At 36.7% G+C, this 18,211-nt stretch overlaps 1 protein-coding gene across 1 annotated transcript in view; it reads left to right on the top strand.

The window, feature by feature from the left end:
- The window catches only part of HBS1 (translation elongation factor EF-1alpha (GTPase) HBS1), a 45,703-nt gene that overhangs the window by 879 nt on the left and 26,613 nt on the right, over positions 1-18,211 (top strand). The window contains exons 3-6 of the mRNA XM_071590291.1: positions 2,674-3,009; positions 5,301-5,342; positions 7,752-9,357; positions 10,282-10,529. Of these exons, the coding sequence (XP_071446392.1) occupies positions 2,674-3,009; positions 5,301-5,342; positions 7,752-9,357; positions 10,282-10,529 (2,232 nt within the window). The remainder of the gene's footprint in view (positions 1-2,673; positions 3,010-5,300; positions 5,343-7,751; positions 9,358-10,281; positions 10,530-18,211) is intronic.

Raw genomic sequence — 18,211 nt, 5'->3', positions numbered from 1 at the left:
ATATATGGCTAATAATGTTTTATTGTTTAGGAGATTCATGATTATTGCTTTTCGTTGTTTATTTTTATTTCTAACTATTAAAATTAACCTGTTGAGAATTTGTTGGCATAGGACCGCCTGAAATAGGTTCACTTTCCCAGTGCATGGATGAGTGTTGAAATATCAATTGTTGTGCATAATTATTCTGCTTACACTTCATTGTTCTAAAACCGTGTTGTCCATTGATTTTCAAGGATATGTATCTGCACTTAGCCACCGCGCACACTAACATCAGCTTTGGCTGGTTGAATCTTCCCAAGAAAATTTTCTAATTTTGACTTAAGTATAGACTCGTATTTTCCTATCATTCGAAAATTGATCGCGTAAGATTTGTATACTGAATTTCTATTTTGAGGTATAGTCAACTGTCGACATTTCAGCTCTTTAACATTGCTGGTACCACAACTCCTTAATGAACATCTTCAGAATGAAATTCATATAGCCTCTATTCTTCAACCAATGTGTAGCTACAGATCGAACAATTAAGGAATGTGGAATCTAGTTTATTGCAGATGAATTGTTATTTTTTACTTTTTATATTTCTGATTTTTTTATTGAAACAAACCAATTTTGAAAATGTTAATTAGCACTCATATGCATGGGAATTACAAATTTTTGTGTGCCCAATGTGTACATTTGTCTCTATTGATTTCTCTATTGATGTTTTGAATCTCTATTGATTGTTTATATATTATCTAATTGTCATGTAGTCCAAACATGGTCATCATATCTTCTTAATTTTCTGAAGAATGGAGACCCTGTTTTACCCGTGTAGAGTTGGCTAGGTTTACTAGACATCTGTTTTTCCAAAATGTCTCGTTTTTAAGAGCTTTCAGGGATATCAGGATGGGATTTCGATTCATATTTCCCAATGAAAAATAGGTATCCAGGTACATGTATGTGTGTTTTTATGTATAATTTTAAACACACTTTTTTCAAAAAAGATCCTCCATTTTCCCTGCACTTAAAATATCGGCCTCTGTAGTTTTACTTATGAAAAATATTGGTTGGAATAAGGAGGGAAATGTACAGCTTAACTTGGGACAGCCTTTTAAGTAGTTGCCATTGTTTTACATGTCTTAGAATGACTTTAGTCTAATGGACATGCCTGACAAAACTTTATGTCTACAATTACATATCTATATACAAATTTAAAATAATGTATATGTAATTATGTTGTAGCAATTCTCTGCTTGCATAATGTTTCATGAATAATTAAATGCAAGCATAGGAGTTATTATTTTTGTATTTTCACATTACATATAGTATGTACTGGATTGTTGATAGTGGGAAGGCCTTTATTTAAATGTGGAAGTACTATGTTAACTTACCGGTAAAACGTCATGTTCAAGTTAAAAGGTTAAGATGTTTATGTATCAATGATTGAATCACAGATTTAATTTAGTTGATTCTAAAGAGCCGACCATACATGCAAAACAAATAAAAGGTTTTGGTGTACGTAATGTGAAATAAAAGACTAATATTGTTCTGGCACTCATCATATTAGGCTCAGTTGCTGAGTTTTTGTGACTTCTTTTTCACTCTTAAGGCAAAGTTTCATTTTTAGCCATGCTACATACCAGTGGTGCTTTCTAATTAGAATTTGATATGACTGCTTAAATAAAAGATGAGAACAAAAATGCAAAAAATAGTGAAGAAATAACAACTGTCATTGATCACTGAAGATTAACTAATTTCATAAATTACCTTTCTGCATTTCAAATTTAATTATTTTTATTTGATTTATTTTAGTAATTATCTGGATATATAATTAGTTAAACATGAAATTTAATCATATTAGTTCCATCAATGCAACAAACATTTCATGCTGTTATCACTCAAAAAAGTAAATAGTATTTTTTTTAGGAAGAGCTGTAATCCTAATAACTTTTTTTGGATCTTAAGTACCTTTTCAATTACTGATCGATTCCTCTTTAGATGTATACCATAACATAGAATGATTGGAAAGAAAGCAAAGTAAATGTTGTGAAGATACATTTATTTCTTAGAGATTCTAGATTTCAGGGTTCTAATTAAATATTCATTTCTGGATAGCCTGCCAAATATTGACAGTAAAGTATGTATTAGTTTTTCTGGCTCTGACTCCATGCTTTCAATCAGGTCTGTCTGAGGGAATATTTTTTTCCTTCACTCCATGGAATAAGGCTAATCAGGTTCAGGGTGTTTTTTCAGACTATAAAATTGGAATATGCCTTGACAAGCAAGTGATATTATGTAAAAGTTGGTGGTTGAGAAATCAGAAATTCATAATGAAGGTGAATTAATTAAATTTGCCAGCTGAATTAATTTGAAATTCACAAATGGGGTAAGGGTGCCATTTCGTTTCCTTGTGCAATCTTTGGTTTCCTAGGGAGATCTGGTACCCAAAAAGTACGTTCTGCCCATTGGACTACAATGTCCCCAAATACATCACGATGATGCAATATTATTGCGAGAGTTATCATATTCTTATGTATGTGAAAGTCCTCTGCAGTGGGGATCAAGAGGATAGTTTTCTGGGTTAAGGCTCATCCTAATTCGGAAAACTAAATTCTAGGCAATCACTGTATTTGATAGTGTTTTTGTAGACTCTGTCCAAATTTGTCTGAAGTTAGCATCTTTTTTTGAACGTAGCCGAACAGTTCATATATGACCGGAACAGAAGACCACAGATGTCGGCCTTCCTTGGCCAAGAGGAAGAGATAGCAGAGGAAGATGAGGAGGAAGAGGATGGGGAGGAGCATCAACATGGAACAGGGGGAGTACCAAAGTGTGCCATGGTGAGTGGTGCAAAAGGCCTGAGTGACATGGACTATGCTCGACTGCAGTCTTGTCTTGAAGAGGTGCGCAATGTGATTGGTGATTCTATTGCTGAGCAGACAATGATTGAGGCTGTCCTGAGCTCTGACTTCAATGTTGAGAAAGCCCTCAACATGGTGCTTAATAATGCCACTGAAGTGGACCATTCAGGTGAGACACTTCATATCCCAGTGCACAAGGAACCTGAGATAGTGTTATAGTCAATTGAAAAGTTTACATTTTGCTTTTAAGATTTGCAAATGTTTATACACTGAATTTGTTTTATTAATAATAAATAAACAATAAATAATACAATTTACACAAATACAAATGGGCATCATCAACTTTCAATTATTACTAAAAAATGTTTAAGATGGAAACTTAATTTTTATTTTTTTGTTCTTGAGACTTCTCTGCATACTCACCATCCAGAGTTAAACATTTCTCCCACTGTTACATGATCTTTCAAAGGCCATAATTTTAGAACTCAGCAGATTGTGTCAAAAACCATTGCTCCACCTCTTGAGTGGCATCATTTTTGCTGTCAAATATCTGATCTCACTATAATTTTTTGACTTTTGGAAATTAAAAATGTTGCTTAGATGATATCAGGAGAATAGGACAGATGCATTAAAATTTGAAAGATACATCGCTTTGATTGATGATCGTGCCATGCATGCTTTTGAAAAGGAGTCTGTAGTCATTAAACCCAGCGTGCTGACACCTTTGGCAGTGGCAGTTCTTTGTGAATAATTGTTCACACGCGGCCATAGCTATAATCAGTCTCAGTCATGATCATTTGGATGGTTGCTCTTAGGTCTAATAGGGCACTCTACTTCTTGCACTGTGGTAGAATTATCCATGACTGATGCTCTTCCACTTCTTGGATCATCGTTGAGAAACAAATGGCCCCTTCGAAAATTCCTTTTCCAGCTCTCAACTGTGTCCTATAATGGGCTATCATTTCCATAAACAGCCATCAATTCATTGTGAAGTTTGCAGGTACTGCAACCTTTCAAATGGGCTTAATCACACTGCAAGCCTATATCATCTCCTTACTTTGAGTTTCTTCAATCTGCGGCTTCCTAATACATTCAACAGATTCAGGCAAGATGTTGTGTAACTTTGTCATTATGAGAAAAACAAAATTGCACTTTACCACAAGTTTATTGTTTACGTACTATGCAAACTCTGTGAACTGAAATGCTTAGTAAGTTACTAATAAACTTGTGGATAAGTGCAAATTTGTTTTTCTCATAACTACAGCTTCCTGACAATAAATGTGAAAATAAATCAGCATTAATATATATACCTTACAACATTGTGTACATAGGGATGAGTTAATATGCAGAATAAATGTAACCAGATATCTCTGTTCTTTCTTACTAATAATGACTTTGAAATGATTCTCCCGCACATAAGGGGAAAACAGGCTATTAAGTTTTCATCATCCATTTCTTTAATTATGCATGTAAATTAATTAATTATGATGCAAGTTTAATGTCATTTATGGTGGTGAAGGATAGTAGTATCTGTGGTAAACAAAATTTTGCCATGGATAAGTTTTTAAATGAAAGGCATCAACTGGACTGCATTCTTTTTCATCGGTCCTAAACATCTTCCTTCATCTCTTCATAGAGTCTTCCTTTCTCATCATCTTGATGCTTCCCAAGCTTTCTTCATTCTATTTCTCTTTATTGTCCCTTACAAGAACCTCCTCAATAAATATTCCATATGGATCAGCCTTAAATAATATAACACTGTTTTTGGCTTTTTTACACCATGCCTCTTTGTGAGGATCCATAAGATATAGGCTGAACATTTTCTTCATCTTATGTACTTATCGGTGCTATTCTTAATGTATCAAATGGGCATATTTGAAAAAGAAATAAGCACATTCATATTGTAGAAGAGTATTTTTTGATGTGATAATCTAATATTTACTTGATGATCTTGTCTGATAGACTTGGAAATTATTCCTGAAAAAGTACATTTGTTGGATAAAAATGTGTTTTTTATTTTTGTTTTATCATTAAATACAGTGCAATAAGTAAAAAAATTTGAAAATCCTTTAATTTATTGATAAATACTTCAATAATTCTTAAGCAAATCTTTCATAAGGTAGCATTTGAGCGATTTGTTATTTGGTAATCAGGGTGATTAAAATTCTTTCTTCCTGAACAGTGGGTGAAACTTTGGTATCAATAGCACTGAGTTCAATACAGCTTCGGTATAATTTCTGAAAATTTTCATATTTTGTGTGATTGAATAAGTTGCACTTCTCCTATAATAGGAACAGTATGATGTCCTTTTTAATGGATTATACTCCTTCACCCTTTTATGATATGAAGTTTATATTTGACGGAGACTATGTTATCTCTTTTTATAAATTGTTCATGCAAAAGTAAAATAATGAGTGAGCACTACATAATTAATTTTTTTCCTCCATTTTATTACTCTAGGTGCTTTGAAGACGTCAAAAGCTGATCAACGGAAAGAGAAAGGTGAGATGCCTTATTGCATTTGGCATAAGCACATTTTAATCTATTTAATTTATTGGTGCTCTTCAACTTGATCTCAACATTTCGTAGTATGTAACAGTTAGCATATGTGCCATCATGGATGACAGCTTGTTAGTTTCGTGTGGATCAAGTGTGGGACAGAGATGTTACACTTGGTAATGGTGACTTGGTTGAGAGGGGTTCAGAAAGGAAAAGAAATTCTATTACATTTACCCTGCTTTGAATATGAATTAATCTGATAGCATAGGTAATATTTATCATGTACTAAAAAGGTACGAATATCTTAAGAGATTAAATGTTTCAAAATTGGGCTTGATTTTATGTGATTTGATTTTCTGTAACTCTACTTTTCATGGTTCCCAGTATTTAGACAAAGTATAGAGTTTACTCAATTTCTTTAAATGAATTTGGAAAAGGGTTAACTTTTTTGAGAAATTTGGGAATATTCAAATCAGAAATTCCCATTGTGAATGATCTTCCTGTTAGTTACGAGACTGAATTGTGTGACAGTAGTAGTATTCTTTTTTAATATGGCTGAAGTTAGGTTCAAATGACCTGAATGGTCAAGGCACCTATTCATTAACACTGGTACTCATGTCTTGCAAAATAGTGTCGGCAGGTTTAGCTTTAGCAATATATATCAGTGACAGATACAGTGGTGGTGGATGCTGTACTCATTCAGATTACAACAAACTCGGGGGATAAGTTAGGAAAAGTACAGCATTCTTATCTGGAAAATTAGGGAAAGTCAGGAATCGGGAAAATGAGTGGCTACTTGAAGCGCTAATTTTTTTAATTGCCGACCCCGGTGGCCGCGGAGTAACGTCCTCGTCTGCTATTCCAAGGGTCGTGGGTTCGATTCCCGCCTGGGTGAGTTTTCCTCCTCCTAGGGCTTGGGTGTTTGTGAATGTGACCATTGTTATCGTTGTTAATAGTTCGATGTAAAGGCCAAAATGTGCTGTTTTCGGACTTATACTGAATAAATAAAATAAATAAATAAAATTGTTCATGTAAAAACATTTGATTCATAAAAATTCAACAACTTAAATTCTGCCCTTGTTTGATGATGCTTTTGTCACTAATGTTTCCGTGGCATCTCGAGAATCTTTTATTTCTGGCTTTGTGAATTTGTGAAGTGGATCTTTATTGCTTAGCAATCCCCAATGGCTCAACAAACATTACAGGTGATAATTACTCGTATGAAAGCTCCAACTGTATTTGACCTATGCAATAAAGAAATGCATAACCAGATCAGTTATACCTGTTGACTCTAGCAGAAATTGTATGATTGTAATCAACATAAATTATTCCCATTCAATGTAGCTTGTTCAAAAACACAAATGATCTATTAGCTGATGAGCACAAGGTACTACCCATCAGGTGATTATTAATGATCTCTTGCGCAATATATATTGGCGATAATAAAAGAATGTTAGGTGCTCATACATACTGAAAGTGCAAACATGAAACAACGTACCTATGGCTGTGAAACAATGGAAAAATGAAATAACCAAGGCTGTATACTTGATTGGCACTGAGTTTGTTTTGGGGTGTATAGATAAAATTAGGTGATAACTTAAAGGAAAATTAAAAATCACACTAAATCACTTTGGTGTGTTTAGGGAAACAGTGACTCTTGTGAACCACAATCACATACAAACAATGCAAAAATAAATGAAAGGAAACAGGCTAACTATTACTCAGGTGTGTTAAAGAATAACAGTGACCCTCGTGAATCGCATTCCCTCACACACTCAGAGTTTTCATTGTTTTCTCCGATGGCAGTGACCTGCCAATCATACAAACAATGCAAAAATAGATGAAGAAGGAAACAGGCTCTCAATCACTCAGGTGTGCTTAGGATAAAGATCGACCCTTGTAAATTGTATTTGCAATCATACTTGGGGTTTGCAAGGATTTCATCGATGCCAGTGACCTTGGTCATTTTGTTTTTCTTAACATACTGAAATTTAGTGCTTGATTTTGCTACTTGGATGGTCAATGTAAAAACAAACTTTTGAGAAAGATTTGCCCGCAAAATGAATATGTGGTACATTGTATTATGTACGTATTTTGAATAGGAATCTTGAGTATGAATGAAGAAAAATATATGACTGATAGATGATGCTAATGGAAAACCTAAGCATTGCATAATGTCATGTTTTAAAAGAAGAGTGTGAGTTATCCTTTTAGTGTAAAAATGCTAAAATTTACCTCCATTATTTTGTAATTTTAAAGTTGCTTTACACTTGGTAAATGCTTAATGAAATACGCTTCTCTTGCTTTCTATGTTTTGGAACACAAATGGATAAATGGGATGATCTTCATCTCCGAATGAATCCTTTGCTGTCACAAATCATGCTTTAAATACTGGCTGTGTGGTAAGGTAAGATGTTTGTTTAAATTGTAATTCATATTCCCCCCAAAAGGGTAGCAATAATAATGCCTGTCCAATCCCGGGATCTGAGGTGTCATTGACAGCACCAATTGTGGGTGGTAGTGATTGCCACAATGAAGTTGGTGTTGGTGAAGGTGGTAGCATTTCCTCCATGCAAGGGGTGACCATGGAGAAAGAGGACAATCCCTTTCCTTTACATCCCTCAGGGCCTCCCTCTGCAGGGTATGTGCTTCCATCCTTGACAGAGGATGATGGGAGGGGTGATGGCGATGATGGAAGTCAAGAGGGAGCAGTTTTTGTGTCTGACCCCAGCCAGCTGAAGCAAGTGCTCTCCTCGAATTTGCCCCAGTCGGATTCAGATGACGAGGACACTGCCTTCCCTTCCCTCCACTCCCTCGTAATTCACAACACATCGTCGCATGATGCAAAACCCCCAAGCTTTGTGTGGCCCACAACCGGCCTGCAAATTGAAACTGGGGACGATTCAGAAGACTCTACGGATGAGTTCTCATCACTGTGCTCCCTTGTAGTCCACAACCGCTCGGAGAGTGTTCCTGCACTTCCAAAAGTTCACGTTCCCTTTACCGTGCCTCCCCTCTTGCGCATACCTGGGAAAACTGACATTGAGCCAAAGGCAGCCATCCCCCTGCTGCCCCAATGCCCAAGCGACCCAAGTTCGGAAGAGGAGGATGACTTCTCATCCTTGCACTCCCTTGTCATTCGCAATCGCAGTGCTTCCATCGGGGATGAGAACAGAGAGAACGTAGGGGGCATGCCTCAAGAACAGATTAAATCTCTGAGTATGCCGCCACAAGTCATCAGTGGTAGTTGTGTGGGGCAATCTAGTCCCCTAAGCGAAATCATGGAGGTTAGGGATTCTGACTCTGATGAGGAGGACAACTACTCATCTCTGTGCTCTCTTGTCATTCACAACCGTAAAGCCCAGTCAGAGGTTTCGAATCCAAAGGGTAGGATACCACCATGTGATTCTATCCAGGAGACTGCTTTAGCTGTGCCTAGCTGGGAGTCGGGCAGGAAAGGCTGCGCCCAGGAGGTCATGGACAAGATGCAGAGTGAGCCTTTTGTCATTCCTACCTTGCTGGTAATGTCTAAGTCTGGAGTCAGTGGGGTTTCGTCTGGACCAAATTTTGAAAAGGGATCAGAGGTCAGTGAGGAGGAGGATGATTATGTGATTGATTTGTGTGGCACCCTTAAGTCAATGGACGTCAAAAGCATTTCTTCGGTTGAGGAGTCTGACGCAGAGGATGTCCCAGTTGAAACAAAGATTCCGTCCGGAGTAGATGAGAGTGGGAAGAAGGAAATGAAATGGAGAATTTTGCATGAGGGATGGGTTCAGGAACCGGTTGAAAACATGAGACTCCTGGATGTGAACTCGGGAAAGCTCTCGCCATTTGGTCGAGTCCTATGCAAGAATTGGGACTGCTTGAAGCAGTTGGAATGTCCTGAGAAGAGGGATACAGTGATTGGCAATTGCAGCACTTTGGTTTTCCACTTTGACAAAGAATCTCCTGATGACATTTGCAGGCGACTTAGGTCTCAGAAGTACTTGATTCAAGTAAAAGCTGCCAAATTCACTTCGTAAAAATTGACGCAAAGGGTTTTACTTTCAAGAAATTTTGTCATGGTATTATTAAGGAACACCTCAGTACAAGTGTAGAAAGCAGTTTAAGGAAAATATATTTTATATATTCCTATTGTACTTATTTTTAAAAGATAGGAAATAGATCAGAATGTTAAGAGGATTGCTAATGAAATTGTACATTCCCGTTGTTTTATTTATTTGCTCGAACTTTTATAAAACAATGGCATCGAGTACATTTTTTATGAAATAAATTCATGTGGTGTAGTATAATATACATGCTCTTTCTTGTGGAGTCTGGCCACTTCTATATTGAATCGTCAAAAACAAATTTGAAAACTGTGACAAATTGTGCCTCTTCAATATTTCTATAAATTAATGATTAAGTGAAATTTATTTGAACGGTTATATTTATTGTCTATTTTTAGGGTGTTATAATTATCTAATTGGATTGTGATTGATGAAGTAGTTTATTATATTATCATTTGGTAATCAGGATGGTGAATGTCTAGCCATTAGATGCTCCAAGGTATATTTGGAAGAGTTGCTGAGCCATAAGAAAACATTTTATTTATCTGGAAATATTTGCACGATAAGTTGTGGCCTTAGTTTTGTGCATTTAGAATATTTTAGATGGTTGAATAATTTTTCAAAAAGATGATGCATACTATATGTCTTTTAGCGTGATCAACCTTGTTCCTATTGCTTCTTCGGTCACATATTTGGTAGATCAAAATAAATTCATTGTGTTGGAAATGTACAGTCTTGAAGTAATTGACAGATTCCATGCACATTTGGGTGCCACATTTAAGGTTTCATGGCCTTGTGTGAGCATGCCACTCCGAGTGTCTCCTTTCCTTCCACTCTGGTTGGGTGTACGCCATTTGGGAGTCAAGATTTAGAGTTGCTTGACCGCTCCACAGAATATTGACGACTTGTTGGTTCCCAAACTGCCCCCTTGTCATGTTCTCTCCACTTGGAACCCTCTTTTTAGCGCCAAAGAAACAGGTGGTGGGTCTGAAGGAGGAGGAGGAGGGGGGAGGTGTTGGTGGAGGGGCTGGTGATGGGGGCATGCACCATCCGACAAGGGCTGATGCAGCCACAATCCCAGTTGCAGTTGTGGTGGTCCCTGCAGCTATCAAGACAATCACCAAGGGCTTTGACATCAAAGGTGAGGAAAATGTCCTCCTTCTCCACATGTTCTTTCTCTTCTGCGTTGGAAGTTTTGCCATATCTGCTCTGTTAGAATCTGAATTTTTCCATCTGCATTTACTTTGATCCACATATAGGGCAAGTAACATGGGATTTTAGTGGGCTATTCATGAATATATAAAGGAAGAAGTTTATTTAATGAATTTGGGGATTAGTTTATCTTGTATCAAACATTTCCATGCAAATGTGATAATTACTGGCATTTGATTACACTTATCAGAACAGGGATTTTGATAGCCTTTAAACCAGGATTGGGAAAACAAATGCACACAAGGCCATGTCTATTTATATCCAAAATATACCCAACAACTCTCCACAAGGGCAATGTGTGTTTGCCAAAAAATTAAGAAGCATATAGAGGTGAGGTTCATGTTACTTTAAAAATGCGTATCATGATACTTAAGGGACTGATTGTGTACTCAAAACAGATCAAGAAATTTCACAGGATTGAGTATTTGTTGAAGAAATGTGAAGTAATTATTTTGTTTGCTATTTTCTGTATTGACACATGTCTTTCAATTTGATTTTCATTGCTTGACACCTGAATAAAAATGTTTATAAATATGAAATAAGTTATTGGGAAGCTTTGAGTATGGAATCATGCCCAAACTCAAGACCGCAGACAGGTGGCAGCTGGGCCACAAAGTCACTTAATGCTTATGTCATTATGAAATTGCAGGTAAGAAGCAACTGAGGTTAATCTTTTGTAGTTATCATCAATAATAATTATATTTGTTTGCATATCCATGTAAATAACCATGCACTAGGAAGAGTGTATTGCACTTATGATTGTGTTTGAAAAAAACAGAATTAATGCCAAAATATTTAATTTCCCATCAAGACATGTAACCAATGATGGTTGAGTGTGGTTTTTGGGCCCTTGGTGGCACTATTTCTAAAAACCTAAACCAGAGGCTGAATTAAAGCAAAAAAATTTGCTATGGAACTATTATTTTCAGGGTGCAGCATAGAAATTTGGACAATTTAAGCAATCTTTCTGAGCATTAATTCATTATGAAAATTAAAATGTTTGCAAAATTTTTGCACAAAATTGTTTTTATGATCATAAACAACATATTTATTCAATATATCCCCCACTTGCTTGAATGACAGCCTGTTTTAACGTGACCTGGTCTATATTAGCGAATGTTGTTTCAATTGTGGCTCTCAATGACACAATGTTTGGATGTATGGACTTGTTGGTGACCCTTTCAACCACACTCCACGGGTAATAGTCCAACGGATTTAAATCTTGGCTGTTGGGAGGCTAGAATTCTTTGGACCAAAACATATCAACGTGAAACGACTAATTTTGCACTAAATGACTCTTAATGGGCTGGCCCATCATCCTGGTGGAAAACATACAGCCTTACAGATGACATTTTCCATCCATGGCTTCACTACATTTGTCAGAACACACAAATAAACTTTGTTGATATTTTCCCCTTTATTAATGAAATGTGGTGGCATGACATCACCCTCACTGGACACAACTTCCTGCACATGAACAGTTGCCGGAAATGTCACTCGGGAAGCAACAGGGATATCTTCATGGTCATGTGCAAGCTAGCAGTCATTCCCACAATTGATTTTAGCATCCACAGTCAAACATTTTTTGTCATAAAAAATCTGATTCATCGTGCAGCATTTTTTTAAGGAACACAAAAGCATGTTGCAACACTCAAGGTTGCAAGAAGGTAACTCTTGCTTTGCCCTGGTGGCTTTGGAAAGCATCTGTCCTATGTTCCTGGAGTGGATATTCACTCGCACGGACAACTGACGACAATTTTTTGATCGATTGCCCTGAAACCTCAAAAATGAGCTCCTGAGTCCATTGGATGACGTTGGGCATCCTGACAACATGTTCTCTCAAGTGATTTTTCCTCACTGGTGTTGCAAAACCACTCTCAAGACTTTTCTGGTCCTTGTACTCTGAGACGGCTTCATATATCATCAATCTTGGGTACTAAACCGAATAATTTCTGAAATTTTCGGAACTGAATAACTTCTGTCCCCAAGCGACCAGCATATACTCTTTCAATAATCATGGCTCTTGGGTTACACTTGGCACCTTTTGTCAGCAATGTGACTGTTTTGAAATTATGACTGTTCAGTGCACAACTCAAGCTTTTTTCGGCACCAAGAGTTATGTCAGTATGTGGCATAAAGCAGTGGGAATTTCAAATTGAATTTCGCCCAACTACACCCTGTATACCTACTAAGTTAGGTTATTTTACTTACACTTCATATAAGATCATAATATCTACTGCAGAGTAACCAAGATCCCATGAAACATTTGTAGATCAGAGTATTACTTTGTTGCCCTTTATCCTTGCAGTAGACCCTGTTAATGGTTATGGATGACCCAAAAAAGATTATTGTGAAAATCTAAATAATAATTTAGCATTGATGAATGTGATGACCCCTGGAAAGCGATTCATAAAAGCCAATTGTACTTACTTTGTGTTTATCCTGTGTATGATGAAGGTACATATTAACATTCACATTGTGTGCCTCTTACGAAAACATATCATAGATTTTAAGTAATTTGTTATCAAAAAATTATGCACAAAAGCCAGTCATACTCACATAGTTTCTTCTACCCTGTACATATATGATAAAGTAGTAGTAGTAGTAGTAGTAGTTTTGAGGGGAGGCGACCGACAGCTAAAGTCATTTGCGCCATAGGGGATGGAAAGGAAAGGATGAAGGGTGGAGAGAAACCCAAAGTGTATATAAATATATAATGTAAAAATGTATATATATATATATATATATATATATATATATATATATATATATATATATATATCACATTGTATGTGGTGAACACAAAAACATCTCATTGATTGTGCATAGGTAGTTTTGTATCAAAGGAGGCAGCTGCTGAGTAACATAGTGAAAATCCAATTGCACTGAACATAGTTTCATCTATTTTAGTACATAGACTCATTGACTTATTCACGCAACATATTTAAATTCTGGTTTTGCCTAAAATGTACACAAAAGTCAATTGTACGTACATTGTTGTGTTTATCTTGTGTATGATGAAGGTCCATATTAACATTCACATTGTATTTGCTTCACTTAAAACATATTATGGATTAACCCTTCAAGTGCCAAAGTCAGTTGCTCTGAGCGAAATTGACAAATTTTCCCAAATAATGCCATTGTTGCTCTGGGCAACTCTTTTCTAAATGGCTATAGCTGTAAATAGCAATCAAATATTTATTATTTTAATGCTTCATTCTCTTTTTAGTACCTCATTTTGTGTTTTGTTAACTTTTTTGTATTGATCCAATTTTCAAATTTATATGAATATATATGTATGGTGGGTCGCGGTAGTCCAGTGGGTAGAGCGTTGGACTGCTGACCGGAGGGTCCCGGGTTTGACTCCCGGGCAAGGCACTCTGGGCACCTGCAGCTCTACCCAAGCTAAAGTGATTTTTTGGGTACCAGGTCTTCCTCGGAAACCATAACCGGCACAGGGAAAGGAACTGGCCCCCCTACCCTGATGTGTGAATATTCACACGCCGCATAGGGCTTAGTACTGGGTGATCTCTACCATCACCTACTAAACCGACCTTCGGGTTGATTACTGTGTTTATGTTTTTTTTTATATATGTATGCTGCCATATTAATTCTCCTGTAACTTTTTCTCTCATTTATTTATGGTCCTTTTAATTTTATTTGCCATTGCAACAATTGTCGAAACTCTATGTAGTTTTACATTATTAGAAAGCTTTTGCTAATGGACATTTTCATAGCCACTTGGTTTAGTGTAAGAATTTCTTCCAGTCTCTCAGCAGAGTAAATCCATTGCTCACATGTCACAAGCAAGGTATGTCATTGATACACTTGATACCCTCATCTGGAGAGATAAAAATCTATTATGGATATGATATAATGTGGGACCATCTATGATCATAGAATGAGCCAGTCTTCCTTATGAGGGGACGTTGTTTACAGCTGAAATTCAAAGTAATGCATCTTAGGTCTCATGTTCCGGCAACAGATTCTTGGAGCAACGTTGAAATATTTGACCACCTCATCCGGGAATATAAGGGTGTGATATCCCCTGACAATGAGTTAGACTTACCAAATATAGGGGATGTTGTTTACCGCGGAAATGCTAAGAGCTGCTTGGGCTCACAGGGTCTCCCCCTTGTGGGCTGTAAACACAAGGAAAGTTAGCCTCTCTCTGCCTTGAAGCTGGGTAATAATTTTGCTGTGATATTTTTTTGTTTAATTACTTCAAACCCTAATGCTTATAAAAGGATAGTATGTGTACTGTAATTTTTAAAATATTCAGCAAATTATTATACTTAATAATGTTTTTACAGACATTTTTCATAAATAATGCATTTCTCATTAATACAGTCTGGTAATTTTTGCATGAAAGTTAGCTGTTACTCATGGTACTTAAAGGGTTAATAGGATTGAAAACTAGATAATGAATTTAAAAAGTTAATTAGTAAAAGTTCATTAAATCTCATAAATTGGTGAAAAAATAATTGGTTCTCTGTGCAGGAAGTAATAATGGAAAATCTACCAACACCCTTAATGATAAGCCAGAACTATTGTTGATTGAACCAGGAAAGAACCAAAACAGTTGAAAAGATCGAAGGTCCATATGTATAGTAATGGTATTAGGGAGCAAAAAATTATCAAACCCCACACTCATCCATTTTAAGTAACAAGTCTACCATCTTACCTATTGGTAATTTTTACAATAAAGGCTATGATATGTGAGAGGTGATGATACAATAATATGGAAAGCATATCAGAGATCTGTGCACTTCTCACAAGGGTCACATACATTCATTCTTGGTTGGTGTGAAAATATTCATTCACAGTAATAAATGGTTTGTCATAAGGTAAGTTCTAGTAGGGATTTATAATGGATAGATATTTAGATTATCAATTGCAATTAATGGATGTAGATACAAGTGCATCAAATAATATATTTCAAATGTTGCATTAATGTTCATGTTTGCATTTATTGTAAAATGTCATGTGTTATATGTACCCTGAAATAGTATAGTGCCAGTAAAAGTGTATGCTAATGGAAGCTTCAGTGAAATGCCAGTATGAGTTCAAAGAATTTATCTCAGTGGTCTAAAAGCCTTTTCCAGTTAAGTCAATTTCAGTTGTTTTCGGGGATCGGAATGCTGCGATGGCTAACGTACTAACTTCCACCATAAGGGCCCGGGTTCAAATCCCGGTGGTGAAATATTTTTCAGTGGTGTCCCAATTCCTATTGGTGGTGCTCTGCGAAGGGCACTTTGAGTGAATACGCCATCCGTTGGATTGGACGTTAAACTGTGGACCCCTTGATGGCTTTCATTAAGAGCAGGCTAATGCTGACGCTGGGTTTCTCTCCACCTTTTATCCTTTCCTGTCCATCTCTATGGTGCAAATGACCTGAGCTGTCAATTGCCTGCCATAAAAACTACTACTACTCAGTTGTTATGTGCACCTTATTGACATTGAATAGGAAGGGAGACTTCTTAGAACACTCATCTTCAAGATGTATGAAGTTCTTGATGACTAAGGTCTTTGTCCAGGGTATAAAATGACAAATGACTTGATGAAATAGGGTACAGAAATAGCTAGATCTTCACTCCACTTGATTTTACTCTAACTTAGAAAGGGAGATTCAGTAAAAAGATATTTGTTTGTAGCAATAGCTTAAAAAATAACTACAGTATTCTTCTTGTAATTCCATTCCCAAGACATGCTGTTCATGAGTTGGAAGTAGGTTTTGAGAATTCTGAACAATGTGAGATTTTTCCTTGTGATAGATCTAATCTTTCCCTGGGAATTATTGCATCTTTAATCTATATTTTATGCATTTTTATTAAAGCTCACCTTATAATATTGTTCACAAGGCCAAATATATTGTAGAAATGACACTTAATTGCAAAAAGTGGAAACTCAGAGGTTGAACTTTCATAAACTCAGGCTTGTTGGAGATTAATTATGGAAATAAATTTCATGATTTGAGAATTGTAGTAAGGCAAAATGATTGATGCTTCCTAAGGGCTCAGAGCTGGATTAGTCGGCAATGATTAGAAATTTTCTTGTCCAAATTGTTCACAAATTCAATCATAGTGTGTTGATGAATGGGCACCATGTTGAGCCTGAGACTATGAATCCATGATGTGACAATACCAAGGGCTTGAATCAAAGTAGTGTCCTGGGCATGAGTAAAAGTTATTTTAGCGTGAGTTTTCATGCTCTTTCTAGAAATTTTGATGGATGGAGCTAAAATATCAATAGTATCCTTACAAATTAGATGTAGGACTTACACACCAGTTTCAGATGGACCATTTCAAAAGAGACAATTGTTTACTTCTAAAACATTTTTGTTTACTCTGTCTGCAGGTGTACAATAAGATAGTAGTAGTATTAAGGGGAGGCGACCGACAGCTGAGGTCATTTGCGCCATTAGAAAGGACAGGAAAGGGCGGAGAGAAACCCAGCGTCGGCATTATCTTACTCTTAATGAAAGGTGCCAAGGGGTCCGCAGCTTCACATCCCATCCAACGGATGGCGTACTCACTCTAAGTGCCCTTCACAAAGCACCTCAAGTAGGGTGTAAAAGTTATTCGCCTTGACCGGTCCAAGTGAATGATTTTTACACTCTATAATTGTTGCACTGAAATGCATATTAGCGGATGACTCCGTTAAAAGTTACTGTTGCAGCATCTACCGCAATTTCTTTGGAATTTACCTCGAGTAGGGATCAAGATACCTCTGAAAAATATTCAACACCATAAGGATTTGAACCCGGGCCCTTACAATGAGATGCAATATATTTACTCAAATGGTAGATTTTCCTAATGCAACAAATAGCATTAACAAATTTAATGGGAATGATCAGGACTTCACCAAAAAATTAGGGTTCTTTTTTACAAACCTTCAAGAAAACTGTAATAAATATTATTTCGTAAAGAGTGCAATAGGAGATAATGTATTATTGTCAGAGGAAGGGTAATATGTCCTTTGATAAATCACAGTTATCAACCTAAAGGTAGGCTTGATAGATGAAGGTAGAGCTCACCTAGTAGTAAGCCCATCAGTGTGAAATTCATGCACAAGGGTACTAGGGCAAGTTCCTATTCCCTTGCTCTCTTTGGTTTTCCAAGATGTATGCCTGAAAAGGTGCAGAGCTTAGGTGAAGCTTAGGGTGTCCCCAGAAATCAAACCATGGCCCTCCGGTCAGTAGTGCAATGTTCTGCACACTGGACTACCACATATCTAGTGTGTTTATAGTAAAATGCAAAAAGCAAATGCTTCCACCTTCAAATTTAAATTGTGTAATGAGAACAGGTACACTTTGGACACAAAAGTATTTTAAAGAAAATGCTTGCGAAGTAGTGATGTTTCCATCAAGTAATTGATGAGATAAATGCAATTTGATGAAGTAATCACAGTAATCAACTAAAAAATTGGTTTGGTAGGCTGAAGTAGGACTTGCCTATACAATAAACCCAATAGTTTGAGGAATCCATGCTTTCAGGGTAGGGGGACAATTCCTTTGCCACCTGCATTTTCCTAGGAGTACCTTGCACCCGAAAAATCACAGCTTGGGTGAAGCTGGGCGAGGAAGTGCCCAGAGGAATCACCCGTAATTGA

This window comes from Hetaerina americana, unplaced genomic scaffold (genome assembly GCF_022747635.1).
Source record: "Hetaerina americana unplaced genomic scaffold, ioHetAmer1.1.p SCAF_4, whole genome shotgun sequence".
Lineage (NCBI taxonomy): Eukaryota > Metazoa > Arthropoda > Insecta > Odonata > Calopterygidae > Hetaerina > Hetaerina americana.
The sequence above is the reverse complement of the archived record's forward strand: the minus strand, read 5'-3'. Positions and strand labels throughout refer to the sequence as shown.